This window comes from Antechinus flavipes, chromosome 2 (assembly GCF_016432865.1).
Source record: "Antechinus flavipes isolate AdamAnt ecotype Samford, QLD, Australia chromosome 2, AdamAnt_v2, whole genome shotgun sequence".
In the NCBI taxonomy this organism is placed as follows: domain Eukaryota; kingdom Metazoa; phylum Chordata; class Mammalia; order Dasyuromorphia; family Dasyuridae; genus Antechinus; species Antechinus flavipes.
In genome coordinates this window covers 42,818,557-42,846,503 of record NC_067399.1, presented here as the reverse complement: position 1 = coordinate 42,846,503, position 27,947 = coordinate 42,818,557, and the positions used below count along the sequence as shown (strand labels likewise).

Here is a 27,947-nt window from a genome sequence, read left to right as displayed (position 1 = left end):
CATAGTCCCTTCTTTGAGTATACTTTGAGATCTGGTGCTGCTGGACTTTTTAAAAAAAATTCGACATTCTTGACTTTTACAGATGAGGAAACTGAGGCCCAGAAGAGCAGTTTATACGCGTCATTGCCAGATTTGAGGTGGAACCAAAGTTGCCGTGACTTATCTGTCCTTCTCTAATTATTAGGGGCTTGGAACCCCTTTTCTAGAGGACTGCGGGTTTCTCTCAATGTCGATCCGCTGGAGGAGGCGGACCGGGGGCGGGCCGCGGGAGGGGCTCTGGAGTGACCGGGGCGGGGTTGGACGCCCCGGAAAGGAAGCTGTGGCCTCTGGTCCAGCCCAGCTTCTAAGCGACGCTCGGGCCCTCCGCCGCTCGGCCTTTGCTCATGGGGTCCTCCGTGCCAGCCTCGGATCCTTGCAGCCCGAGCCACCGGCCCGGGGCCATGGCCACTGACTCGTGGGCTCTGGCGGTGGACGAGCAGGAGGCGGCGGCCGAGTCGGTGAGCTGGCCCTACTGTCACTGAGCCTGGGCCCCGGGAGAGCGGGGGGAGCGGGGCCGGGAGGCGGCGGGAGGCCGGAGCTCTCGAAATCGCGCAGTGGTCTTTGTCTACTTCTGTTCTGCCTCGGGGGAAAAGGAACGAGCCCTGACAGCTGGCAGGCGCGGGCGGGCTCGGCTGGGACCTGCCGGGCTCCGGCCCTCGCCTCCGGCTGGACTGAGCAGCGCGGGAGCAGGGATGTCCCATAGGCCCGGGCTCTCGGAGGCGCTGCCCGGCCCCGGGGGCGGCCTCCGCGGTGTGGCCGGTGTTCTCCAGGGCCGGGCCCCCTCCTCCAGGGTATTTGAGGACAGGCCCCGACTCGTTTTTGTTTTTGTTATCCCTGCGTGGGAGGTGCTCGATAGACACTTGTGGATTGTTTGATTTCATCCCCTTTATGGGTAGGGTCGCTTGCCCTCTGTGCCCACATCTATACTAAAACCCCTCTCCTTTCCCCCTCCCAACCTCTTTTTGGACAAGTGTTTGTTATTGGTTGTAAGTGGAGAACGGGTAGATAATCCTGATTTGGGACCAATTCTCATGTAATTTGAAAAGCATTATTACCTTTGGGACTGATAACTGATTAAACCATCATCTATTATTTAATACTGTAATATCTGGTTTATAAGATACTTTTGATTTTGCAGGCTCTAATGGAAGGAGAGCCCTATAAAGGAGCAGTGTTAGTTGAGGACAGTTCCGGTTGGGTGGGCATTCTAAGGACCCGAGGCACTTAAGAATAATATGTACCGTCTAGGACAAAGGAGAAATATGGTTTAGAAAAAGCTAGTGAGGTGGGTGCTTCAGGTTGCCACCCTTTCATTTTTGGCTGAGACCAGCACCATTCTGCCTTTCTTTGGGAAAGTTCCCTAGAATTAACGCTAAAGGTTCCTTTAATAGTTGTTTAACAAGAAGGAAAATATAGATCTTCACTGATCTCTGAATTTTAGGATTTAAATGCTTGGATAAAGGCCAGTTGAAAGTTTGTAGTTGTGATAATAGTACTGTGATAGGTTTCAATTTGTTGTTTGGGTTTGCTGGTTAATTTCCAGAAGTAGAAAATGTTTCCAGGGAGATATGTAACATTTAGTTCTTTTTCTTTGGTCAAAGTAAAGAGAGTTATAGGAGGTTAACTCGTGCTTCTTTCATCCTTATGTTTTTTGAGTTCAGTATATTATCATTAGTGATGGAAAATAAGAGTTAGAAAATAAAGGAATTAGGGAAGGAGTTGAAGGCTTTGCTTTATGGGTCTGTGAGATCGTGAGATCTGTTCTAATCTAAGCTAAATTCCTAGAACCAGGTGGGCATTCTATGGTTGGGTTGTGCTGGGATCTTTACAAAATGCTAGAAAATGTATTTTATTTATTAGTATATTTTTACCTGAAAATTAAATTCTAATTGTTATAACTTGGTGCAAGTTTTTTGTTGTTGTTGTTTAATAGGAAGGATGATATATTAAATAACATATCTTCTATTGAAAAGATATTAAAATGCTACATCTAACATTGTTAATCATAAGTATTTGCAAAGGATTTAGATAGAAGATTTAGACTTTTTGAAAAAAATGCAATTTGGGAAATTCATGGTAAGATATCATTTATTTGGATAGGCATTCTCTGTAAACATTGTAATTATAAGTATTAAAATAAGTATTCTCAAACATCTGTAGTAAAGAATAGTAGTAGTTTAGAAAGGCTACCTCTTAAATTTATTTGTATGATTAGTTACAAAGATAGCCAAAATTCAGCCATATCTTTTGCCAGCAATAGTTCATCAGTATATAGTTTAGTGCTTATTCCTGTCTTCCCAACATTGATGAGATTAGATTCAGGGAACCAAAATGATGAGATTAGGGTTCCTGGTGGTCAGGGAGTTAAATGATGAGGTTAGTGGCAGGTTTGGGGTTCAGGGAATCAAATGAAGAGGTTTGGTTCCCCTAAATACTCTTAGTATTGGTACATAGGTAAGGAGTTCTGGGAACCCCCTTCTGGCAGCGCAAAGTTCCTTAGTAAAGGAATTTTTGAACCTGAAAAGCTAGACCGATAAAAGGGAGTTTATTATTGGCCTCAGGAAGTCAGTCTTTGCTATACATAAATAGAAAGGCTGAATTCCTTAGTGGCAACGTCCCAACAGAGAGATATAAAGTCTTGTTAAGGAAATAGGTAAGGCAGATAAAGAGAGGGTAATGGTGAAAGAGAATATTATTTCATTGGGCAAAGGTTTCCTTGGCATAGCATGGCACGGCGTGGCATGGCAAGTCCTCTGCAAGGACTGAGCCCCAAGTTCTGTTTTTATAAAGAAATCTGAGAAGTTTCAATCAAATGAGATTCCCTCAATGCTGTCATTGCCCCCCAGTCCTAGATGAGACTCCTTACTGGGAATGATTATGAGTCAACAATGTAATATAGTGGTCAATAGAAATCTAGATGTCCAGCTAAGTGAGATTACTTCAACTAGACCCACCAAGATAAACCACTTCTCTTGGTTCCTTGGGGCGGGTCTCACAGAGAGGCAGGGTTCAAGGAGAATTGTTTTCAGAGAGTTTTGGGGTACCCCCTTCAGTTTCAGGCTCCCTTCATCAACATGACTTCCCTTTTAGATTTTATTCTAACAGATACCTGAAGTGTTGTTATTAACTGTCTTTTTTCCTTTGTTAGGGTTAGGATCTTCTCCTTGTGTAACTGATCAACAAATGCAATTATTTTCTTGCCCTTCCTCTCCTTCAGACCTAACCTTCCATGAGTATTGAAAATACCTATTAGGTCTTTTTTTTTTTTTTTCTGAGGCAATTGGAGTTGTGACTTGCCCAGGATCACACAGCTAGGAATTAAGTGTCTGAGGCCATACTTGAACTCAGATCCTCCGGAATTCAGGGAATTTGTAAAAATATATCATTAACCTTGGCTTTTTCTGGAGAGTGATTTAAATATTACTTAATGCTTTTAACTTTTTAAAATACTTGCTTTAGAGTAGAATGGTGCTCTAATAGAGGCTTTTTAATTCTTCAAAATATCTCTCAATAGAAGCTTTACCTTCTTTCAGGCTCAGCTGAGGTGATATTTCTATAGGAAGCCTTTCTTGAGCCTCTGAGTTGTTAGTACTTTTAAAACTCAGATTATCTATAATATTTAACTTGATCTGTTTATTACGATAGACCCCAGTAGAAGGGAAGCTCCTTGAGGGCTGGGACTCTTCTTGTTTTTATATTTATGTCCCTGGTGTGTCTCATGGTGCTTGTTGACTTAGCCCTTTCCTTTTTTTTTTTTTTTTCCCTGTCTTCCAAGACCTTTGCAAGACAGGTCCCGATGACCTGTAATGCTTTCCTTCTCCAACTACTGACTTTCTTCAAGTCCCAACTAAAACCCTGTCTGTGACAGGGAGTCTTTGCCAATCCCTTAATTCTCATGCCTTTCCTCTTTGAGTTATTTCCTTTTTTTCATGTATATAGTTTGCACATAAAAATTTGTCTACTTGTCTCTTTTATTAGATTATGAACTTAAGGTCAGACATTTGTTTGTAGGAAGGATGATATATTAAATAACATATCCTGTAACAAAAATATCCATTGCAAAGGTCTGGAACTGTCTTCTGCCTCTTTTTGTATACTGAGCACTAGTCTTCTCTTTTCTGATGCTCCAATTGCCCTTTTAAATTTAGTTTACAAGCATAAAAACAAGAATCATTTTGTGTTGTCCTTTGCCTGTGTTACTTGCCTCAATTCATTCTGATGATTAAAGATTCTGATAATCTTATAAGACTATTCTATTTTTGTTAATCTGTTTGCCTAGCTTTGTGTAATATTTGGGCTAGTTTTCTGGAATACCTTGGGATCAGCCTTGATGTTAGTGCAGGAGTCAGGAGAGCCACCAGGAGGATGGTCAAAGATAGAATGTCTCTCTTCCAGTCCTTCTTAGCTCTTATATACCTTAGTACAATTACATCATTACAGTATACTGAATATGTATGAATTAGAAAGCCATTACATCACTATGCTAAGTACTAAGTATATATGTGAACTAGAGAATCATCATCTCATCAATTCCACTGAGTTAACTAACACCTTATTTCAAGTATACTTCTCCAGAGTTCTGGCCCTCTACAGCTTTACTTTTGTCTTTTACATATAGCTTTTGAAAATTTGAGTTGGTTATTGAATAAACTCTGTACCTATTTCCTTAATATCTTTTTTGCTTCTATGCTTTGAATTCTCATCCAGTTCTCTTGGATTGATTTCCCATGTATAATATTAGGCCAGTGGACTTTATCTGTCCTTTGCCTGAGTCCTTTCTAGTACTTTCCATTGTCTGTCTTGTATTAGGTTGGAGAGGAAACATAGAAGCATAAGTTTTGAATTATAGGCTTCATTTTTTTGATGGCAGAGGATAATAACTTTTTTTTTAATCTGCTGGCCCTACTAGCACAATACAGTGCTTTGTATATAGGTAGGGACTTAGCAAATGCTTGTTGAATTGTAATATAGGATATTGGAACTATGACGCTTAAATTTGACACTTCTGGATATCTGAAGTAAGTAGTTTACTTAGTATCTCAGGATTGCGTCACATAGTTGATGATGGTAAAGGTATTGACTATATTTTGACAGAGAAGAATCAGAAAAGGATTTAATAGACATGGAGGTATTTGGTGAACTATATATTTTGGAACTAGCTCTTGTTCGAGGTTTTTGATTGCTGAGAATCTTTTAAGTAAGATCAGGATTTCATTTTCTAACTCCTGCATAGTTTGCTGGTCTGGAGTTTAGGAAGACCTGAATTCAAATGTGGCTTTAGACAAATTTGTGACTGACCAAATTCGCTTCAGTTTCAAGTGAAAAAAGGGGATAATGAGATTATTTATGTTTTAAAGTTGTGAGAATTAAAAGAAATAATATTTGTAAAAGTGCTTATGTAGCACTGTGTTGTATCTGGCTTGTAATAAGCCTTATATAAGTGTTAGTTATTCTTATGATTATAATTAATCTCAGATATGGCTCTGATGAATAATACTGTGTATTAGGGCATAAAAACCTTATAATCAAATGCAGAAAGGCAGAAATAGTAAATACTTCCTTTTCAGACCACAATGCAAAATATATATATACACCAATTGCATTTTTATCTCTAGTTTTGGAATTTGGATGTCTCAATACGGAATATTACAACTGTTAACTGGAATTTGAATTGAATATATATTACATATAAATTATATGTTATATAATATGTAAGTTTTATATATATGTGTATGTGTGTGTGTGTGTGTGTGTGTGTGTATATATACACACACATACACATAGAATTATAGTCTATGCCAAGTAGTCTCATTGTAGTTAAGGGGCAGTTGAATTTGAGGCTCTACTTAGGCATATAGTAATATCATGGAGGAAGCATATTTCTTACCCTATTTGGTTTATAATCATTCATGTTTATAAATGCTATTTTCTATACTTTATATTCTTTGACCATGTTTCCTGGCTATTACACCTTGATCAGGCCATGTAGAGTTGATAGCCCCACTTTTTTATTCTCCTTGTCACTCTTGGTAATCTGGCTTGTGATCTCATCATTCTATTGAAATATTGTCTCCAAAGATCAGTGATCATCACTTTATGGTCTTTTCTCAATCCTTGTGCTGTCTTTGATGCTAAGAGTCATTCCCATATTCATAACTCTACTCTTGGTTTTTGTGTCACTATGTTCACATGGTTCTCTTCCTCAGGACTGCTGCTTCTCAGTGTTCTTGGCTGGATCTTCATCCAGCTCATACTTCCTAATAGTAAATGGTTCCTAGGACCCTGCCCTGAGTTTTTCCTCTTCTCTACTATTTCATGTGGCCATCTCTTCAGCTCTGGTGGATTTTCTTATCATCTCTGTGCTGAGGTTTCTCAGACAGATTTGCCCTAATCTCTCTTCCTGGATAGCTAGATGGCATAATAGATTGAAAGAGTGCCCTTGGAGCAAGGAAGACCCAAGTTCAGCTCTAAGATACTTAAAAGGTGTATGACCCTGGGCAAGTCACTTAACCCTGTTTGCTTCAGTTCCTCATCTATAGAAGGAAATGGCAAACCACTCCATTATGTTTGCCAAGAAAACTCCATAGGGGTTCACAGAAGTCCACACAACGAAACAAATCAGCAACCACAATAAGCACTTCTCTCCTGACTTCTAAATTCACATTTCTTAATTGCATTGGACACATCAAACCAGAAGTTTCTTAGGCATCTTAAACTTAATGGGTCCATAATTGAACTTAATTTTTCCCCAATCCTTCTCCTTTTCCTAACTTTCCTATGTATTCAAGAGCACCACCATCTTCCCAGTCACTCAGGCTCATGATTTAGGTGTTATCTTCAACTCCTCCTCACTCTCTTCTCATTTTCAATCAGTTGCTAAGTCCTGTTGATGCTTCCTTGGTGACATCTTCTAGTGTAATAATCTCTCTTCTCTCCTCTGATATTGTTACAACCCTGGTACAGACCTTTATCCCCTCAAACTTGGATTACTGCAATAGCCTACTGATTGGTCTCTCTACTTCAGGTCTTTTCCTCACACCAGTCCATTCCCTTCAGTGGTTAGATCTTCTTAAAGGTCAACTTTGACCATGTCATGCCCTCATTTAGTATACTGTAGTGGCTTCCTAGTAATTAGAAAACCAAATATAAAATCCTCTTTTTTTTTAAAGCTCCTGATAATCCAAGCCCTTCAGTTTTTCAAGTTTTTGTATACCTTCCTTCTTTTCACATGTTATTTCTTGCTTATTCATTTCACAATATACTCCATGTTGGGATTCAGTGCATTTTCAGTGGGCAATTGTTTCCCATGTCTGGAATTTTCTCTCTCCTCAATTCTCTTTCCCTAGGGTCCCAGCTAAAATTTCACCTTCTGCAGTAAATCCTTTCCTTGTGTTCCTAGTTCCAGTTGACCCTGTATACATATCCTGTTTGTACATAGTTGTTTGCATATTGTCTCTCCCATTAGATTATAGGTTCCTTAAGGGCAGGGACTTTTTTTTAGGTTAAACATAGTATTTTTTGAAAAAATTCCATATTCATCATTCTGCTCAAGAAAAATCAGATCAAAAGATGAAAGAAGAAAAAACACTAGGAAAAAACAATCACCAATTAACGAAAGTGAAAATACTATGCTTTGATCCACATTCAGTCTCTGTAGTTCTTTCTCTGGATGTAGATGACACTTTCCATTACAAATCTATTAGAATTACCTTGCAATCACCTCATTGTTGAAAAGAGCCAAATACTAAGACTGTTTTGTTTTGTTTTGTTTTGCCATTCTTTGCCCAGTAATTAGCACAATACCCCAAACATAGTTAAAACTTACTCAATCCTCACTGACTTGATCCACATCATTATTATCACTCTCACTTGCCTTTGTTCCTCTGATGAGAGAAGCAAAAAACTCCTCCCAGAGCCTTAAAGAGGGCTCCTGGGCCAGCCTTATTGTCACTTAATTTTCTTACATTTATGTGCCCAGCACTTAGCATAGTACCTGACACATATTGGATGCTTAGTAATGTTTATTGACTGATTTGACTTAACTTTGTCAGCCTGCTATCCAACATTAGCTATTTTTTTGTATGTAATATTAGAGAAATGACAACTTGGATCACATCAGATGAAATTTGGCAAGTATTAATATTAAGCACTTGCTGTGTGGCTACAGTGTTAGGCACCAGGGATACAAAAGTGGCAGTCTCTTCCCTCTTTTCCAGTTTATCATGGACAGATAAAACATGTTCATAGTGAAATAGAAGATATATTCAAGACAGTTTTAGAGGTGAGAAGAGACTTAACAACTGAGAGAGTCAGGAGTGTTGTGATCTAGTTCAGATGGATCTGAATCGGTCCCTGTTCGGGCGCCAAAATGTGGTGAGCTTTTTCTTCTCAAAACGCAGCCAGGTGATAAAAGTTCAGATCTTTTATTATCTCCAATATAGCCCGGTTAGCTTAGAGGCCTATCTCTCTGCTTGGTTCCAAGAGCTCTTGTCGCTTTGTCCTTTGCTTCTGCCTCTGCTTTCTTCAGCCTCCAGAGCCAGCACCACTCTTCATGTCATTCCGGTGAAATCTCACAAAGTGCTCTGTGTCTGCACCAGAGTGCTCCTCTCCAATGCAGCTGAACTCTTTTCCGCGACCAGCCAGCCAAGTGAAATATGTTCTTTCTTGCCTTGCCTCGGAGAGAGGGCTTCTGGTGTAACTCCACTGAAATCTCGACTTGTAGCTTCTTCACTCTGAAGAACTTCCTTGACTGGCCCATTGAAGCTCTATTTATGCTCCCAAAGAGCTTCAAGGGAGGTGTGAACTCATTGAACTCCAATGAGTAAAGGTGTGAACACAAGCCTTGTATTAATTAGTTCTACTTAGTACCTTGTTTCAGGTTCTGCCCAAAACATCTTCTTGTAAGATTAGATCAACTCTAATTAGTTAGCAGTTAGTAAGGATTCCAACATCTCCCCCTTTCTTTTGTTAGATGAAAACACCAAAGGAAATAGGAAATCTAATCAGATTAGTGGGTTTCTGAAGGGGTACACATAAATCCATCAATATGGGCCAGAACTTTAACGGATATACATGGTATACATAAATCCATCAATATGGGAGGCATTATACATAATTTACATAAGCACAAAGCAATGTAACACAGGCTAGTAGTAATGTAACAACATGAATCAACCTGAAGATTTACACATGTCCATAAGTCCTAGAAATAGTCCATAAGCAATCCATTGTCCATTAGTTCATGTGCCAGGAATCTAATAATTCCTGTAAGTTCTGAAGTACTGCAAAAGGTCTCAGCAACAATTTTTAATCTCAGGGAACCCAATGATTCTTGCTGGTTTTTCAAGAACTAAAACAGTTTCCTCTTGTGTCAGGAAATCCAATGATTCCTGAAGATTTTAAAAGTCTTTTTTAACAGTCTCCTTGTCAGCCATTTGATTCTTTCTCCATCTGTGGAAATATAAGCAGATCCTCTTCCCCAAGCAGTTAATCTAATTCCCTTCTATTTACCAAGTTTGGGATTTCTCATCATCATCTGGTAATTACATTGGAGTTGTTTGCATTGGATATTGTCTTGTTGTCTTAAAAGGCCTGTATTCTTCCCAACTGTAATCCTGATTGCTTTTCTGTTGGTTGATGACATCAGAGTTCTGAATTTCTAAAGTCTCTCTGGGTGTAACCTCAGCTGCTATCATGCCCCACCTGTCCTTTGATTGATACTTTAGAGCTGGGCCCTGCCTCTCATTCCTCTGGGTCAATATACATTTAGAGGCCCAGTGAAAGCCTCCGTTACATTTTGGACATGGGGTTTTGGGTTTTCTCTCACCCTGTCTTCTCACTCTATCTCCATATCTACAATGAGCTCTCAAATGTCCAATTTTTCCGCACTGAAAACATCGACGAGTTTCTCTAGAATTCCTCTGCCAAGAAGGACCTTGTCTTTCCATGTTATCATAGTCTGGGAATAATAAGCATTTGTGCCCACTGTGGCACAGCGTCTTATGATTTCCTCTAAAGGAGCATCTTTGTCTAGCCCCCATTTAATTCTTTTGCAAACCTCATTGGCATTTTCCTTAGCCAAATGTTTAGTCTTTATTTCTGTTGCTGCATTGTCTCCAATGGTTCTTATTACAGCTGTTTGTAAACGTCCCACAAAATCTGCAAAAGGTTCATTGGGACCTTGCTCTATTTTTGTGAAAGCATTATTTCCATCTTTCTGTCCAGGGAGAGAATTCCAAGCTTTTATTGCAGCCTTAGAAATTTGCTCATACACTGTTATGGGATAATAAATCTGTTCTGAACTCTCTGCATACTGACCTTGACCAGCTAGTTGGTCAGAAGTGATTTGTCCAATAGTTCCTGTTTGCCTATTGCATTGGGCTTGAATCCTACATAATTCATGAAACTCCGAAAGCCACAATAAATTTTGTCCCGGTTCTAGACAAGTTTTCGTTATGGATTTCCAGTCATTCGGGGTTAGGATTTCATAAGAAAAATTATCCAGTAATATCTTCACATAAGATGATGTAGCCCCATAAAGAGTGCAACCCTTTTTCAAATCTTTAATTTTTCCCAAATTAAAAGGAGTTTATTTTCTCTCTTTTTGACCTGAGGAGTTGAGCTCTTCAATCACAGGATATGCATTTATAAAATCAGATATATCTTCTCCTTCATTTTTTGCTTTAATTAATGCTTTTTCTAATCTTGTCAAATTCTGCTTTACAGGAGAAGCTGACTGTGTTTCTGTCTCTCTCCCTCCCCCTTGTTCCACTCATGAAGGGTTAATTGCGGGGGGAGGGTCATGAGATGTGGAATTACCTAATTCCTCCTGCTGTGAAGTATCATACTCAGAATTGTAATTAACTCCATTCTCATCTGATTCATCCTCCTTTTCACCTAGTAAAGTTGGCACTTCTTCCTCCTGTACTTTCCTTTTCATCATTCTATCATTTAAATAACTTCTTATAGCCAATTGTATTACATTATATGTATTAATTATTGAGTTAGGCCCATTTTTATCATAGAATTGACAAAGATCCTCTCCAACCAATTTCCATTCATTTAGATCTAATTCCTTATCAAGAGAGAAACAAGGACATATGTCCTTTACAGTTTGTAAAAATTCAGTGATTTGCTGTAAACTTATAATTAAACTTTGGCTTTCCATAATTTTGACAATGCTCTCTAAACATTTTCCTTGAACAGAAACAGGCTGTTTTCTAACTATCTGTCCCATCTTAGATGAAATTCTACTTTAACTCTTCTAACAAAATTTCTTTGTTGCACTCACCCTAATTTCTGGGTTGAAGAGTCTTTTCCACTGGATCAGGATCAGAGGCTTTTCCACTGAAATCCACTGGGGGGTGGGGTGGGGTCTGTTAGCCCCACATTGGGCGCCAAAATGTTGTGATCTAGTTCAGATGGATCTGAATCGGTCCCTGTTCGGGCGCCAAAATGTGGTGAGCTTTTTCTTCTCAAAACGCAGCCAGGTGATAAAAGTTCAGATCTTTTATTATCTCCAGTATAGTCTGGTTAGCTTAGAGGCCTATCTCTCTGCTTGGTTCCAAGAGCTCTTGCCGCTTTGTCCTTTGCTTCTGCCTCTGCTTTCTTCAGCCTTCAGAGCCAGCACCACTCTTCATGTCATTCCGGTGAAATCTCACAAAGTGCTCTGTGTCTGCACCAGAGTGCTCCTCTCCAATGCAGCTGAACTCTTTTCCGCGACCAGCCAGCCAAGTGAAGTATGTTCTTTCTTGCCTTGCCTCGGAGAGAGGGCTTCTGGTGTAACTCCACTGAAATCTCGACTTGTAGCTTCTTCACTCTGAAGAACTTCCTTGACTGGCCCATTGAAGCTCTATTTATGCTCCCAAAGAGCTTCAAGGGAGGTGTGAACTCATTGAACTCCAATGAGTAAAGGTGTGAACACAAGCCTTGTATTAATTAGTTCTACTTAGTACCTTGTTTCAGGTTCTGCCCAAAACATCTTCTTGTAAGATTAGATCAACTCTAATTAGTTAGCAGTTAGTAAGGATTCCAACACAGGAGAAACTTCTTGTTTCTGGCCCTTAAAGTCATATTTTGAAAGGAGATAGAAGATTCTGAGAGAGAAGGAGGAGAGAGAGCATTCCAGGCAAAAGAGGGAAGATTGTGTCCAGGGAAGAGCAGGTAGGTCATTTTTGGCAAGATCGGACATCTGAGGGGAAATCACAGTGCTCAGGCTGGAGCCAGGCTGTGAAGAGCTTTATGTATAAAATGTGAGAGGTTGAGTTGGGTTGGATTTTGTTTATCCAAGAGTCACTGGGGAGTCACTGTAACCTCTTGCAGGGTCTGAGATAGTTAGATCTGTGCTTTAGGAATAATAATTTGATGTTTGAATGTACTGTTGGGCTTTGGGAACCATTATTGGATTGCAGGAGTTGCATTCATTATTTTGTAGAATCATTTTTTAGAATCATCTATACCCTTTTTATGAGTTAAGTGATATTTAGATAATCTTAATAACTATATATTTGACAAACTATTAAAAAACTTTGGTAATGTTGTGTTCCCCTTTGGGGTGAGATGGGAGTGGGGAGGGAATTCTAATTTGGCAGCAATTTGAGAGGTAGATTAGATATTGGAGAGACTGGCTAAAGGGAGACTAGTTAGATAATTAAAAAATGAAGAGTATTTGAATCATAATCTTTGTGCTATATGAAAACATATGTTAAGAAATGTTGAGAGAGAGAATGGACAAAACTTGACCACTAATTGGATATGAGAGGTGAATGAGAATGAAGAGTTAAGGATGATTCCTATGTGAACCTGGGACAGTGGAATGCACTGATGTTGTAACTGATATTTTCTCATTATAAGAGAAGTGATTTCAGAATAATTGGTAAATTCATGAATTCTAATCCTGTTTAGGGAGCATTAATCAAAAAAAGTTTTTGAGTTTGGATTGTTAAAAATCATTTTTAATTTTATTAGTTGCTTTAACCTTTGTTCCTCCAATTTTTAAACAAAGAAGTTACCCCAAAGAGACCAATTACCTTGATATATTTGGGGATTAAATTGTTTCTGTCTCAGAGCTAAAAATATTTGGGTGGATAATGGTTCTGATATATATATAAATTTTTTTTTGTTTTCTCCTATAGTTGAGCAACTTACATCTGAAGGAAGACAGAGTCAAACCAGACACCAATGGTGAGTAACCTCGTAATTATAAACAGAGCTAAAAATGAAATGTAGTTTCCTTTATGGTTTTTTCTCAGATCTTATAACAATCATACATAGTTTATATTAACATAACAAGTGATAATTAACTCGTGGGTAGAGGATATGTTTTTGAATAACCATTTTTTTTTTTTTGTCTCATTCTTCAGGTACTATTGTGAAATCCAATGAAAATGTAGAAAAAACAGATGAAGAGGAGAAAGGTAACTATAACTTTAAAGTAGAGAATGTAAAATAAAGAATTGGACTTACTTGTAAGGCTTCACTTTAACACTTAATAATATGAATCACAGGATAGAAAAAGAAGTCCTAGACTTTTAATATATTAAAGAGATTGTGCTAATGATCTGTATTTAAAGTGATCTTTAGCATCAAATATTTACTGAATCTCTGACTTTGCCCTGCCAAGTCTTGGATGAAATTATGAAATTATCGCTTAGGTCTTCTACAGATCTGTGTTACATAATCTTAACTGAGCCCTCATTGCAACAAGAAATCCTTTTATAGCTCCCTACTTGATTAATTATTCCACTTACCTCATTGAATTTTAAACTTTTTTCATTCCAAACCACCATTTCCTGTACATTAAAGCTGATTATCTTGTCTCACATTTCACTGAAAAAATTGAGGCCATTCAGAGAGAGCCATCAGATTTCTTGTCCTAAGATTCTTGTAGTACCCAGATGATACCTTCTGTTACTAGGATAGGACTCCTCCTTCCCTTCTGTCTCACATGAAGAATGAGGGCTCTTCTTGCCAGGAGAAGCTCCTGCACCTGTTCAGGAGATCCCATTCCATCTGGTCTTCTCTGTCATCTTCTGTCTTTGGCTAGTCCTCAGGGTTTTCCTGTGTCCCAGATGCTTCTCTGTTATCTATATACATGCCCTTCTCTAGCACCTGAAAACCTCTCTTGATCTGTCCTCCCCATTAGCTGCCCTCCTATAGCTCGTCTTCTTTTTGGAGAAGATCAGGTGTACCTGACACCTCCACTTCTTTTTCTCTCCCTCTCTTCCTAACTATACAAGACATCCCTATTTCCTGGTAATACTTTTAATCTCTAGGTCATCTTTCACTGCTTATTCTGTCTTAACTCTATATCCAGTCAGTTGTGTTGATTTTTTGCTTCTTGGTTACACATACTTTTTTGACCAGCCACCACCCTTGTGCAGACCCTCATCACCTTATCCTGGATCTGTGGCTAGAGCTTGAGAGTGGTTTCTTCCTCTCAAGTCCCTTCCTCCCTCTAGTTCATCCTTCACTCAGCTGTTAAATTGACCTTCTTCCTAAAGCTCATGTCTGATCATGTCTCTCACATGCATATACACACACATCCCTCTTCCAATTTAGTAAACTTCCAGTAGCTCCTTCTTGCCTCCAGGTTGAAATATAAGATCTTTGTCTTTTTTAGTTTTTCATAACCTGGCCACTACCTACCTTTGTAGTCTTCTTATACTCCTGAATTCTCCACCACATATTCTGCAAGCGAGTGACATTGGCCCCCTTTGTCTTTCTTTTAACAGGATACTTTTATGTCTTGATTGAGTGCATATTTCCTGATCCCTTTTAATTGTAGTGAGTCTTTCCTCTGTTGATTAATTTACTCTGTGTGTGTTTGTGTGTTGTTTGTACTTGACTGTTTAACTCCTTGAGAATAGGGACCTTCTTTTGCCTTTCTTTGTTTGACTTACACTTATGTGTTTGTCATATAATAAAAAATTAATAAATCCTTTTTGACTGACTGTAGGATACTAGACATTTTAAAAATATTCCCATACTAAAAAAGTAAAGTTAAAAGTATCATAGTAAAAATTGTCCTGTAAGATGAGGTAAGGGTAGACAAGACATTACTTCATCATCTGAATTTTACTTGTTCTTTGTAGAAGTTTTCTTAGTAGATGGGGTTTGTAGGGAAGACAAAAGAAAGAATAGATAATATGGATGGAGGTAGTAAGGAGAAAGGGTGGAAAAGAAAAGGTATTGATAATATGAACCAGTATTGTGGCTGTTATTACATTTAACCACTTTATTTTGATTTTCATGAATTGCATTTCATCATTGTTGTAAAGCGGTTTTTTTTCCCCCCCACTACAGAGGATAGAGCTGCCCAGTCATTGCTAAATAAACTGATCAGAAGCAATCTTGTTGACAACACAAATCAAGTAGAAGTCCTACAACGGGATCCAAATTCCCCGCTCTATTCAGTGAAGTCTTTTGAAGAGCTTCGACTGTAAGTCTTTCTAATTACTAGTCTGTAATGGCCATAACACTACCTTCACCAAAAATATAGGCATTTCATTCAAAATACAGCATTCCATATAATCTAATGAGGATTTTAAATGCCGTATAGCTGGTTAGATATATGTATTCTCTTATTATAAAAAAATGTTTTTCTATTCTCTTAGAAATTATGATAGGTTAGCATGGATACTTTTATTTTTAAATAGTAAAGGTTTAATTAAATTGTAGTACTTTTTTAGATGATGTATGTTCTTATTTGTTGAGTATAAATGTGACTTTTAGTATTGATAGTTACAAGTAAAATGTGTATCATTATCATTTTTATAGGAAACCTCAGCTTCTACAAGGAGTCTATGCTATGGGTTTCAACCGACCATCTAAAATACAAGAAAATGCATTACCTATGATGCTTGCTGAACCGTATGTATCCAATTGAAGTTTAGCCTTTTTATAATTTCCTTTTTTTTTCAGCTCCTTTTATTAGTGTTAACTTTTCCATTGAATTGAAAAGGTTGTTTTTAGGAAGTGTGATTTAGAAGATAGTTTTGAATAGTATCTAATATCACTAATAGGCACTTTAAATGTCAAAACTTGCTATATATAATCATTTAAGTTTTTGGTTGTACCTTTTTACTTCTTTATTAATAGGTATTATGTTCCTATTTCAACTTCCACTCATACCAAAACAGTGAGACCTTTATCAGAGAAATTTGCTGTAAAATAGTCTTTCTCACTTTCCTATTTTCCTTCTAATTTTGGCTGCATTGGTTTGGTTTGTGCATACCTTTTTTAATTTCATGTAATCAGAATTACTATTTTATCTCCTATGATCCCCCTCTTATCTCATGTTTGATTATGAACTGTTCCCTTATCCATAAATCTGTCAGGTAAATTTTTCCATGCTTCACTAATTTGCTAATGCCATCATGCCTTTATGTTTAAATTATGTAGTCTTTTTTGATCTTATTTTAGTATATAATATGAGATGTTGATTTTTTTCCCCTAGTTTCTACTAGATTACTTTTAAATTTTCCAAGCAGTTTTTGTGATATAGTAAATTCTTAAGCCAATGGTTGGGATCTTTGGGTTTATCAAACACTAGGTTACTTTGGCCTTTTGCTTCTATATATTGTGTATCTAATTTCTTAAACTCATCAATTACTATATTTCTTCACCAGTGATGATTACTTCTTTGTTATATAATTTGAAATCTGGTACTTTGAAGCTGTTTTTCTTAACATTTTTCCATTGATTCCCTTAATGTTTCTTGAACTTTTGTTCTTCCAGATGAATTTTGTTATTATTTTTTTCTAGCTCTATAAAATAATCATTTAATAATTTGGTTGGCATGGTACTGAATGAGCAAATTAAGTAGTATCATTTTTAGGCTAGGCCTACTAAGGAGCAATCTGTATTTCTTATTTCAATCTGTATTTGTGTGAGAAATATTTTGTAATTGTATTCCTGTAGTTCTATATTTATCTTGGCAGGTAGATTCCCAAGTATTTTACACTATATACAGTTATTTTAAATGGTATTTATCTTTCTGTTTCCTACTGAAGGAAGGGACCCTGAAACTCTAAAACTCCCTGAAGGAGAAAATCTCCTTCAACTTTGCCTCAGTGAGGGACACCCTACCTGAGGGAAACAAGACAGTTTCATTCTGTTATCTAGGTGGGGTTGGTTCAGTTCTGAACAAAAGAATTCCAACCCTATAAAATTAAAGAAACTCATTGAATTCTATTCAAATGCCAGCCCAAGCTGAAACCCAGCTTGTAGATAGAGCCAACTTGGACTCCACCCACTAGCCCCCTTCAGCTTGTAGCCAAAGCTCCTATTATGAAAGAGCCAATCTAAAATCTTCCCTTTGCAGCGGTTCTAAACATGCCAAGCTATGCCATGCTAGGCTATGCCATGCTATACCAAGGAAGCCTCTTCCCACTGGAATAATATTCTTTTCCAGTATTATCCTCTCTTTACCCTCACCTATTTCCCTAAGGAAACTTTATGACTCTCTGTCGGCATTTCTAACCTTCGCAATCCCTATAATTAACCTCTTTTATCAATCTAGGTTTTTGGGTTTGTAAATTCCTTTATAGAGAATCCTCTGCCCAGCCAGAAGGGGGTTCCCCAAAACTCCCTACCCTTGTATACAATCCCAATGGAGAGGTGTGACTCCCCTGCACTCCCTTGCACCCAATCCCAAGGGGGTGCAGGGGAGCCAAACTTCTACATTTGGTTCCTTGAACCCCAAACTTGCCACTAGACCTTATCATTTAACTAGAAACCCTAATCTCATTTTGGTTCCCTACTAAGGGGAACCCCAAAACCTAGACCATCATATTTTTGGTTCCCATACTGGGAGCCCCCAAAACTAGACTACCTCATCACTACTACTGGATTTTGTTGGTAATGTAGAAAAATGCTGATGAATTTCTCTGTGGTTACTTTGCATCCTTCAACTTTGCTAAAGTTGTTAATTATTTCAAATAGTTTTTTAGTTGATTCTCTAGAGTTCTCTATCAAATCATTGGTAAAAAGTGATGGCTTTTTCCTTCTTGCCTTTTCTTATTCCTTTAAGTTTCTTTTTCTTGTTTTATTTCTATAGTTAGCATTTCTAGTACAATATTGAATAATATTGGTAATAGACAGCCTTGTTTTACCCCTGATCTTGTTGGAAAAGCTTCTAATGTATCCCTGTTAAAGAGAATGCTTGTTCTTAGTTTAAGATAGATATTACTTATTTTTTAAAAGCTCCATTTCTGTGCTTTTTAGTGTTTTTAATAAGAATGGATGTTGTATTTTTTCAGAAGCTTTCTCTATATTTGTTGATATACAAACACGATTTTGATATGGTTAACTGTGTGTATAGTTTTCCTAATATTGAACCAACTCTGAATTCCTGGTATGAATCCAACTTGTTCATAGTGTCTGATCTTTGTGAGGTACTGCTATAGTTGCCTTGTTTTAGTATTTTATTAAGTTTTGTGTCACATGACTAATATGGAATGTTTTGTATGACTTCTTGCACATAATTGAAACCATATTGCTTACCTTCTCAATAGGTGGGGGAGGAGCTACAGGGAAGGAGAATTTAGAATCCAAAATAAATAAATTACTAATTTTAAGAAATAAAGTTATTACATCAAGATTTAGTAGGAAAATTTCTCTGCATTTTTCTTTTTCTGTTTTTGCACTCTCTGGTTTAGGTATCAAAACCATATTTGTCATAGAAAGAATTTGTTATGACTCCTTTACTTACGTTCCCCCAAATAATTTTTTTGTTTGTTTTTTAATTTACTAATTTCTACCCTGTCTTGACGTAGCCCACAGAACTTGATCGCTCAATCTCAGTCTGGTACTGGTAAAACAGCTGCATTTGTCCTGGCTATGCTTAGCCAAGTGGAACCTTTGAACAGATACCCCCAGGTAAGAGTTTGGTGCCAAGTGTTTTGTTAAGGACCACACCTAAGTGCAAAAGCCCCCACAGGGTGGAATCATAACACACTTGAAGGAATTGCAAATCAGTCTTTATTGACACTGATGTTGCTTGTGAATTGGGAATGAAATAAATCAGAAGCTCGAGGGAAGAGAAGAGAGGTCCGAGAAAGCAACTGCCTGTCAGTCCCCTTGTATTGTTATCATCCTCTCACATGAAGGGATCTATTCTGCTGGTCAGAAGTAGATCCCCCACAACCACTAGCAGGTTGCTCCTGTAACAGTATTCCCTGACTAGCATGAATTGAGAGATGTTGCCATATGATAAAAGGACTGGTGTCTCAATTCCTTTAATAGTAGATATACCAAGACTCCCTAAGAAGTGGATCATATTTTGCTAGTGTATCTCGAAACTTTTAAACATTCCCTTTTCTACTACTACGTATTACTGAGAACAGCTATTAATAATGATATCTCTTACTTCTCCCAAAAGCCTTTGGAACAATGCAAAATAATTAATCTCTAAGGTTAAGGTAGAGAATTAAGGAAGTGAGCTTCTAAAATGATGTCTCATGCTCTTATGAGCCAGCTTAGGCAAGACCTTTATAATTCTTTGATTCCTACCTTAAATAGAGCAGCTAGTAAAATAGGTAGGAATAAGCAATCCTGTGAGTCAGTACTTTAGAAGTACTCTAGGGCTTTTAGTAGCCAGAAGAAATGCAAATAGTATGTATTGTGATTTATAGTCTGAGAAAATTCCTTCTTAATGCTATTTAACCTTGGTTGATGGATGTCACTAGGAGAGGTAAAATCATTAAGTAACCTTACCTAACGAAAACAAAATGTCCAATTATTTCCTTAAACTATATACTTTAGAATTCACTGATGCTAAATGACTTTGTTAAATCACAAGGAGAGCATGTCTTATTTTATATTTTCAGTGTTTGTGCCTCTCACCAACTTATGAGCTCGCACTTCAGACAGGAAAGGTGATTGAACAGATGGGCAAATTTTATCCAGAACTTAAACTTGCTTATGCTGTTCGAGGCAATAAATGTGAGTATACAAGGAGGATGATACAGTAAGCTTTAAAAAAAAAAAAAAAAAAAAAAAAAAAAAAAAAAAAAAAAAAAGAACAAAAACTCCCTCTTATTGGAATACGTGTGATGTTGGACTTTTTAAATGCCTTGGTTAGTTTTGCCAAACTGATTAATCTTATTTTTTTCAGGTATGGCTTACCTGGGAGGGTCAAGAACAAGGGCAATAAAGATAATGTAGAAATAAAAGATAATAAAAATCTTATTTAATAAATTGTAGAATTATAAGAAAACAGTGGAGAGATTGTTCCTTCAATGCTATAAAGCTTGAAGAACCATTAAGTTGTAGTAGTATCAGTTTCTCTGATAAAGGTCTTATTTCTTTTTTTTTTTTGTTTTTGTTTTCTTTCTTTTTTTTTTTTTTATTATTATAGCTTTTTATTTACAAGATATATGCATGGGTAATTTTTCAGCATTGACAATTGCCAAACCTTTTGTTCCAATTTTTCCCCTCTTTTCCCCCATCCCCTCCCTCTTTTCCCCCTCCCCCTCTCCCCCCATGGCAGGTAGACCAATATGTGTTAAGTATGTTAAAATATAAATTAAATACAATATATGTATACATGTCCTAACAATTATTTTTCTGTGTAAAAAGAATCGAGTTTAAAATAGTGTACTATTAGCCTGTGAAGGGAATCAAAAATGCAGGTGGACAAAAATAGAGGGATTGGGAATTCTGCGTAATGGTTCATAGTCATCTCCCAGAGTTCTTTCACTGGGCGTAGCTGGTTCAGTTCATTACTTCTCTTTTGGAACTGATTTGGTTCATCTCATTGTTGAAGATGGCCAGGTCCATCAGAATTGATCATATAGAATTGTTGTTGAAGTATATAGTGATCTCCTGGTCCTGCTCGTTTCACTCAGCCTCAGTTTGCGTTAGACTCTCCAAGCCTTTTTGAAATCCTCCTGCTGGTCATTTCTTACTGAACAATAATATTCATATACCACAATTTATTCAGCCATTCTCTCACTGACGGGCATCCACTCTGTTTCCAGTTTCTGGCTGCTACAAAAAGACTTGCCACAAACATTCGTGCATATACTTTCCCTTTCCCTTCTTTAAGATTTCTTTGGGATATAAGCCTAGTAGTAACACTGCTGGATCAAAGAGTATGCTCAGTTTGCTAACTTTTTGAGCATAGCTCCAAATTGCTCTCTAGAATGGCTAGATGTATTCACAATTCCAAAAGGTCTCATTTCTAAGATATAGGAAGAATGAGTTGCCATTCCCCAGTAGAGAAATGGTTGAAGGGTAGAGAAATAGGTGTTTTTCAAAGGAGAAAATTTTAACTTTCAGCAATAACATGAAAAAATTTTATAAACGCAAAATAAAGCCATTTTTTGAGCATTCATCTCACATCTGTCAGACTAGCAAAAATGATAAAAGAGGAAAATAACAAATGCTGGAGAGGTTGCTGTGGAAAAATGGGAATCCTATACCATGTTAGTGAGCTGTAAATTGGTCCTATTCTAGAAAGCGATTTGGAGCTATGCTTATAAAGTTATTAAACTTTGCACATATTTTGATAGAGATATATCACTACTAGGCCAATCACTAGAGAAATTAAAAAAGAAAGAGAAGAGAAAAGGCCTCTATATCTGCAATCTTGTGACCCAGAATCGAAAACTAAGGGAATATTATACCCTTAGAGAATGACTCATCATATTGTGTTTTATGAATGTAATGGAATATGGACAATTTCAGAGGAAACCTAGAAGAATTTTATGAGCTGAAGAGTAGGATGAAAACCATTTATATGGAAACATAACTTTGGTATTTTTTTTTTTATTTTTTTTTTCCTATTTTTAAGTGGGGTTAACCCACTTAACTTGGGGTTAAGTGACTTGCCCAGGGTCACACAGCTAGGAAGTGTTAAGTATCTGAGATCAGATTTGAACTTTGGTCCTCCTGACTTCAGGACTGGTGCCACCTATTCACTGCGCCACCTAGCCGCCCCGAGAAACATAACTTTGAATAATTTTAGAAATCTGATCAATACAAAGTAAACCACAAGGTAAACTACAAGTTTACCACAAGAATATAAGGATAAAGATGAAACAGACCATATTCACCTTCTGGGAGCGGGGATGAATTCAAAATGCAGAAAGAGACTTAAGTTTTCAGACATGGAAAGTGTAGAAATTTGTTTTGCTAATCTATGTAAATATATGTTAAAGGGATATGCTTTAAAAAATTGCTTCATTGGGGGAGAAAGGAACAATGAAAGACAGCTTAATTTTTAAAAATACGTGTTTGAATGAAAAAAAAAATACTTCTGAAACATTCAAACCAAATTATATAGCTTTTAAGTTGAAAAGACAAAAAACCAAAACAAAACAAAATAAAAAAAGTTGGAAAGGCAGAAAATAACAGAGCAATTAATTTGATGTGACATTTTGCTTAAATGTAGTTGGATTCTTATTAATATTTTATTGTTGAGTTGTTTTGCTTTTGTCCCAACTTTTTGTTACCCCATTTGGGATTTTCTTGGCAAAGTGGTTTGCCATTTCCTTCTCCAGCTCATTTTAGGGATGAGGAAATTGAAGCAAACTAAGTAAAGTAATTGTCCAAGGACACACAGCTTGTAAGGATCTGTGGTCAGATTTGAATTCGGGAAGCTGTATCTCCCTGACTCTAGGCCCAGTACTCAACCTACTGTACCACCTAGCTGCCTCTTGTTAATAGTAAACATTTTATTTTCTCATTTGAGCAAATTGTGGATAAAACAGTGAGACTAGAAAAAAGTATTTTTATCTTGTCAAGTTTATAGAATTGAAAAAAAAATCACTCATGAGATAGTGCTTTATTAAAAAAAAAGAGAAAGCACTGATCTGAATAATGCTTAACTGCTTCATAAGGCAGCTCTTTGGTTTTTTTTTTTTTTTTGTTTGTTTTTTGTTTTTTGGTTCTTTTGCTGAGGCAATTGGGGTTAAGTGACTTGCCCAAGGTCACACAGCCAAAGGGAGTGTTTTAAGTATAAGGGAAGGTTTGCTATAGGAGATGTGGTTATCAAGCTGGCACTGAAAAGATGGATAGAATTTATAGAGGTGCACTTGATAACATGGAGGGCATTTAGATAATAGAAATTATATTGGCAAAGGAAAAAAAAAACAAACCATGATTTGGATGGGGGGAATAATGAGGAGGCATACCTGAAGGCCATGAAAGTTTATTTTAGGGCAGATGAAACTGAGGATGAAAAAGATGTGTGATGACAGAGGACTCTGACAGGCAGAAAGTGAGGACTTGGACTAAAAAAGAGATTTATCACTTTTGATCAGAGAAATGCAAATTAAGACAACTCTGAGATATCACTACACACCTGTCAGATTGGCTAAGATGACAGGAAAAAATAATGATGAATGTTGGAGGGGATGCGGGAAAACGGGGACACTGATGCATTGTTGGTGGAGTTGTGAACGAATCCAACCATTCTGGAGAGCAATCTGGAATTATGCCCAAAAAGTTATCAAACTGTGCATACCCTTTGATCCAGCAGTGTTTCTATTGGGCTTATACCCCAAAGAGATACTAAAAAAGGGAAGGGGACCTGTATGTGCCAAAATGTTTGTAGCAGCCCTGTTTGTAGTGGCTAGTAACTGGAAAATGAATGGATGCCCATCAATTGGAGAATGGCTGGATAAATTGTGGTATATGAATGTTATGGAATATTATTGCTCTGTAAGGAATGACCAGCAGGATGAATACAGAGAGGCTTGGAGAGACCTACATGGACTGATGCTAAGTGAGATGAGCAGAACCAGGAGATCATTATACACTTCGACAACGATATTGTATGAGGATGTATTCTGATGGAAGTGGACTTCTCTGACAAAGAGACTTAACTGAGTTTCATTGGAGAAATGATGGACAGAAACAGCTACACCCAAAGAAGGAATACTGGGAAATGAATGTGAACTATTTGCATTTTTGATTTTCTTCCCGAGTTATTTTTACCTTCTGAATCCAATTCTCCCTGTGCAGCGGGAGAACTGTTCGGTTCTGCAAATATGTATTGTATCTAGGATATACTGCAACATATTTAACATATATAGGACTGCTTGCCATCTTGGGGGGGGGAGGAGGGAGGGAGGGGAAAAAACGAAACATAAGTGATTGCAAGGGATAATGTCGTGTAAAAATTATCCTGGCATGGATTCTGTCAATACAAAGTTATTATTAAATAAAATAAAATTTAAAAAAAAAAAAAAGAGATTTATGTCAATTTGCCTTTAAAGGCAAGGGGAACAATTTAATTTTTCCTCCTCTTGTAGTTTTCTTCTTTTAGTGTTCTTTTTTTTCTCAAACTATGTACATCTGGTTTTAACATGGTTATAGATTACCATGATTATAGAAAATTTGAGAAATACTTTTTTTTAATCTGTATTTTGGTCTATATAAATTCTTGATCTCATCTACTTTACCTTCTCTGTTGAGGGCCATTATTAATACACTGGTCAAGAAAATCTAAAGCTTTAACTCAGATAATCTCAGATTCTGTCTCTCTTATTTTATACTGAAGTTTTAAAAATATTTTTATTTTTTAGTTTTATATTTCTTTTATAATCAACTTGATAAACATTAGCAAACACGAACATTTATCCATTTGTATATCAAACTGTAAGTCTCTTATAATCAGATTGTTCCTGGACTGTGCTATTGATAGTGACAATGAAAAAGAGGTTAAGACCTGAGCCATTGTAAGGAGGAAATGATAGGACTGGATATATGTATATAAAGAATGTGAAGAAAGAATGCAAACTTGCTTTCAGAATGACCTCTAATAAGTAGACAAACCACTTTGGTTTGATGGGTCCCAGTTCCTCAGCTGTAAGTGGAATAGTACTTTGGTACTTATCTCCAAGAGTGACTGAGGAAATGGAATTAATCACATAGATGTTTGCTGTTGTCACTGTAATCATATAAATAATAGGAAATAAGAACTTTTCTCTACCCCCTGGCTTGTTTCAGTTTTACTTCTTTTTTTTTCCTATGTACGTCGACACTTAAACTCTGTTGTAATAATTTGTCCTTCCATTTAAGAGAGCTATGTTCTTATGGGCATCACGAAGCCTTCCCTCTTTAGAATCCTCCTTTCCCCTTAGAGTCCCTCCCCCTTTCTTAAACTTTTCCTCTCTTATTTCTGTATTTTCTTCTATTTAGCCTACCCCTTTCCTTTTCTATTTTCCCCTCCCACTTTTCCATGAGGTATGGGAGAAGTTTCTCTGTAAACCAGATATGTCTAATATTTTCTCTTTGAGCCAAATCTGATGAGAGTAAGATTCCAAGAGAGCTATGTTCAAATATGTCTGTGTAATGTTTTTGTTAATAATCATATGACTATGGAAACTCTCATGGAAAATTTATTGTTGTTGTTTCAACAGTAGAAAGAGGCCAGAAGATCAGTGAGCAGATTGTGATTGGTACTCCTGGCACCGTCCTGGATTGGTGCTCCAAGCTGAAATTCATTGACCCCAAGAAGATCAAGGTGTTTGTTCTGGATGAAGCTGACGTAATGATAGCCACCCAAGGCCATCAGGATCAGAGTATCCGTATCCAGAGGTATGGGATGCTTGTGGGAATAAAGAGAGGAAATCTTTCTACAGGAAGCAAGCTCAGAATGTCAGACTACAGATCATTTTCTGTAGTTGTTGCTGTAACTCCAAAACCCATCCTTGTGCATAGGTGCCATTGTTTTTGAGTCATTTAAATTATGTCTGGTCTTTGTCACCTCATTTGGAGTTTTCTTGGCAGAGATACTGGAGGAGTTTGCCATTTCCTTCTTTATTTGAGAAAACTGAAGCAGATAGGGTGAAGTGACTTTCTCAGGGTTACTTAGCTAGTAAATATCTGAAGCCAGATTTGAACTCAGGTTTTTCTGACTTCCGGCCTGGTGCTCAATCCACTGCATCATTTAGTGCTTTTAATTCATTCACAGGATATCCAACCTTTAGATAGATTAACTAAAGGTTGTAGAGTCTTTGTATTTTTATAAATAGATGCAACTTCATTTGTTTGGAATAATTTAATTATGATGAAGTCTTAAACCATGAGAAATGATACAGTGACTTCTCCCTAACTCTCCTACTTTTAAGTTTCTTAGAAGAGATGAAAAGAGGAATGCAGAGTATTGGGACAGTAAGTAAATCCCAGGGTCAAATAACTAAAACAGTTATCTGGATAAATCTAGCTCACTAGATTGAAAGAAGCAATTAAAAAAAATTTTTTTGTATGTTAGTAACTGTTAGCTAGCAATGTTTTTTTTTTTTTTTTGGTTGTTCCTGGTATGTTTTGGTGAACTTAGTAAGCTATGTAATAAGTCAGATCGAAGACTGTTAGAAAAACCACATAGGATGTACCAGTATTATTCAGTATTGTATGAGAAATGCTTGCAGTTTCAAAAAGAGAAGAAAGAGAAATCTGAGGAATCAAAATGATCAATGAGGTAATAGAACGATTTTTTTTGCAGACAAGATGATATTAGAAAATCTTACAGATGCAACTTTTCATTATTATTATAGCTTTTTATTGACAGAACATACACATGGGTAATTTTTCAACATTGACCCTTGCAAACACTTCTATTCCAACTTTTCCCTTCCTTCCCTCCACCTCCCTCCCCTAAATGGCAGGCAGTCTCATACATGTTAAACATGTTAAAGTATATCTTAAATACAATTTATATGCACATATTTATCCAGTTCTCTTGTTGCACAAGAAAAATCGGATTTAGAAAGGTAAAAATAATCTGGGAAGAAAAAAATGCAAGCAATGAACAATAAAAAGAGTGTAAATGGTATGTTATGGTCCACACTCATTTCTCAGTGTTCTTTCACTGGGTGTAGCTGGTTCTGTTCGTCACTGATCAATTGGAACTGAATTGGATTCTCTTATTGTCTATATAAACACTTCTATCAGAATTGATCTTAGAGATTCAACTTAAAGGCTAGTTGATTATCAGGATATAAAATAAATCATCATAAATCATCAACATATCTATATATCATTAACAAAATGAAATAGTTAAGAGATATCCCATGGAAAATACCTATAAGATTCGTGAGAGTATACCAGCCAAGACAAACCCAGAAACTACATGAACATAACTATAAAACACTTTAAAGAAGCAAAGTTAAGATTTAAATTGTTGGAGAAATAATAATTGTTCACAATTGGGTCAAAACTAGTTTAATTAAAATGATAGTTATATCTATACTAATCTACTTCAATACCATACCAATTAAATTACCAAAAAATACTTTGTTAGAAAAAATTTTAACAATGCATTTGGGAAGGACAAAAGGTTGAACATATCAAAGAAATTAATGAAAAAAAAAGGGGGGCTTAGCAATAGCCAATCTAAAACTGTATTCTTGAGGCAGTAATTAGCAAAACTATCTGGTACTTGCTGAGAAATAGAAAAATGGATCAGTAGAACAGGATAGACATAAAACACAGTAGTAAATGATTATAGTAACCTTGTGTTTGACAGACAGATTTAAACTTATGGGATCAGAAATCACTATTTGGTTTAAAAAAAGTCATTAAGAAGACTGGAAAGCAGTCTGACAGAAACAAGATATAGACCAATATTTTATATCATTTACAAATATAAGATCAAAATGAATATGTTACCTAGATATAAGAACTAGTAGAACATGAAACACATTGCCTATCTGACTTTTAGAGATAGGAGAAGTTATTGTGAGATGTTAAATGAATAATTTTGATCATATTAAATTTAAATGGGTTTGTACAAATAAAATCATTGTAGCTCAGATTAGAAGGAAAGCAGAAAATTGGGGAAATTTATTGAGTTTCTTGGATAAAGATCTCATATCTCAAATATATAGAGAACTTAGTTAAATTTATAAGAATATGGATTATTTCCCAATGGTCAAAAAATGGTCAAAGCAGACAAA

The 27,947-nt window shown here is 36.8% G+C and overlaps 1 protein-coding gene across 2 annotated transcripts in view; it reads left to right on the top strand.

Moving 5' to 3' along the window:
- The first annotated feature begins 324 nt into the window (after positions 1 to 324).
- The window catches only part of DDX19B (DEAD-box helicase 19B), a 68,846-nt gene continuing 41,223 nt past the window's right edge, over positions 325 to 27,947 (top strand). The window contains exons 1-8 of one of the 2 annotated variants that reach the window (XM_051974628.1): positions 325 to 497; positions 13,173 to 13,221; positions 13,401 to 13,454; positions 15,343 to 15,478; positions 15,817 to 15,909; positions 18,816 to 18,918; positions 19,869 to 19,983; positions 25,410 to 25,587. In XM_051974628.1, the coding sequence (XP_051830588.1) occupies positions 384 to 497; positions 13,173 to 13,221; positions 13,401 to 13,454; positions 15,343 to 15,478; positions 15,817 to 15,909; positions 18,816 to 18,918; positions 19,869 to 19,983; positions 25,410 to 25,587 (842 nt within the window). In that variant the 5' untranslated portion in view covers positions 325 to 383. The remainder of the gene's footprint in view (positions 498 to 13,172; positions 13,222 to 13,400; positions 13,455 to 15,342; positions 15,479 to 15,816; positions 15,910 to 18,815; positions 18,919 to 19,868; positions 19,984 to 25,409; positions 25,588 to 27,947) is intronic. The other variant, XM_051974630.1, reaches the window with a different exon arrangement.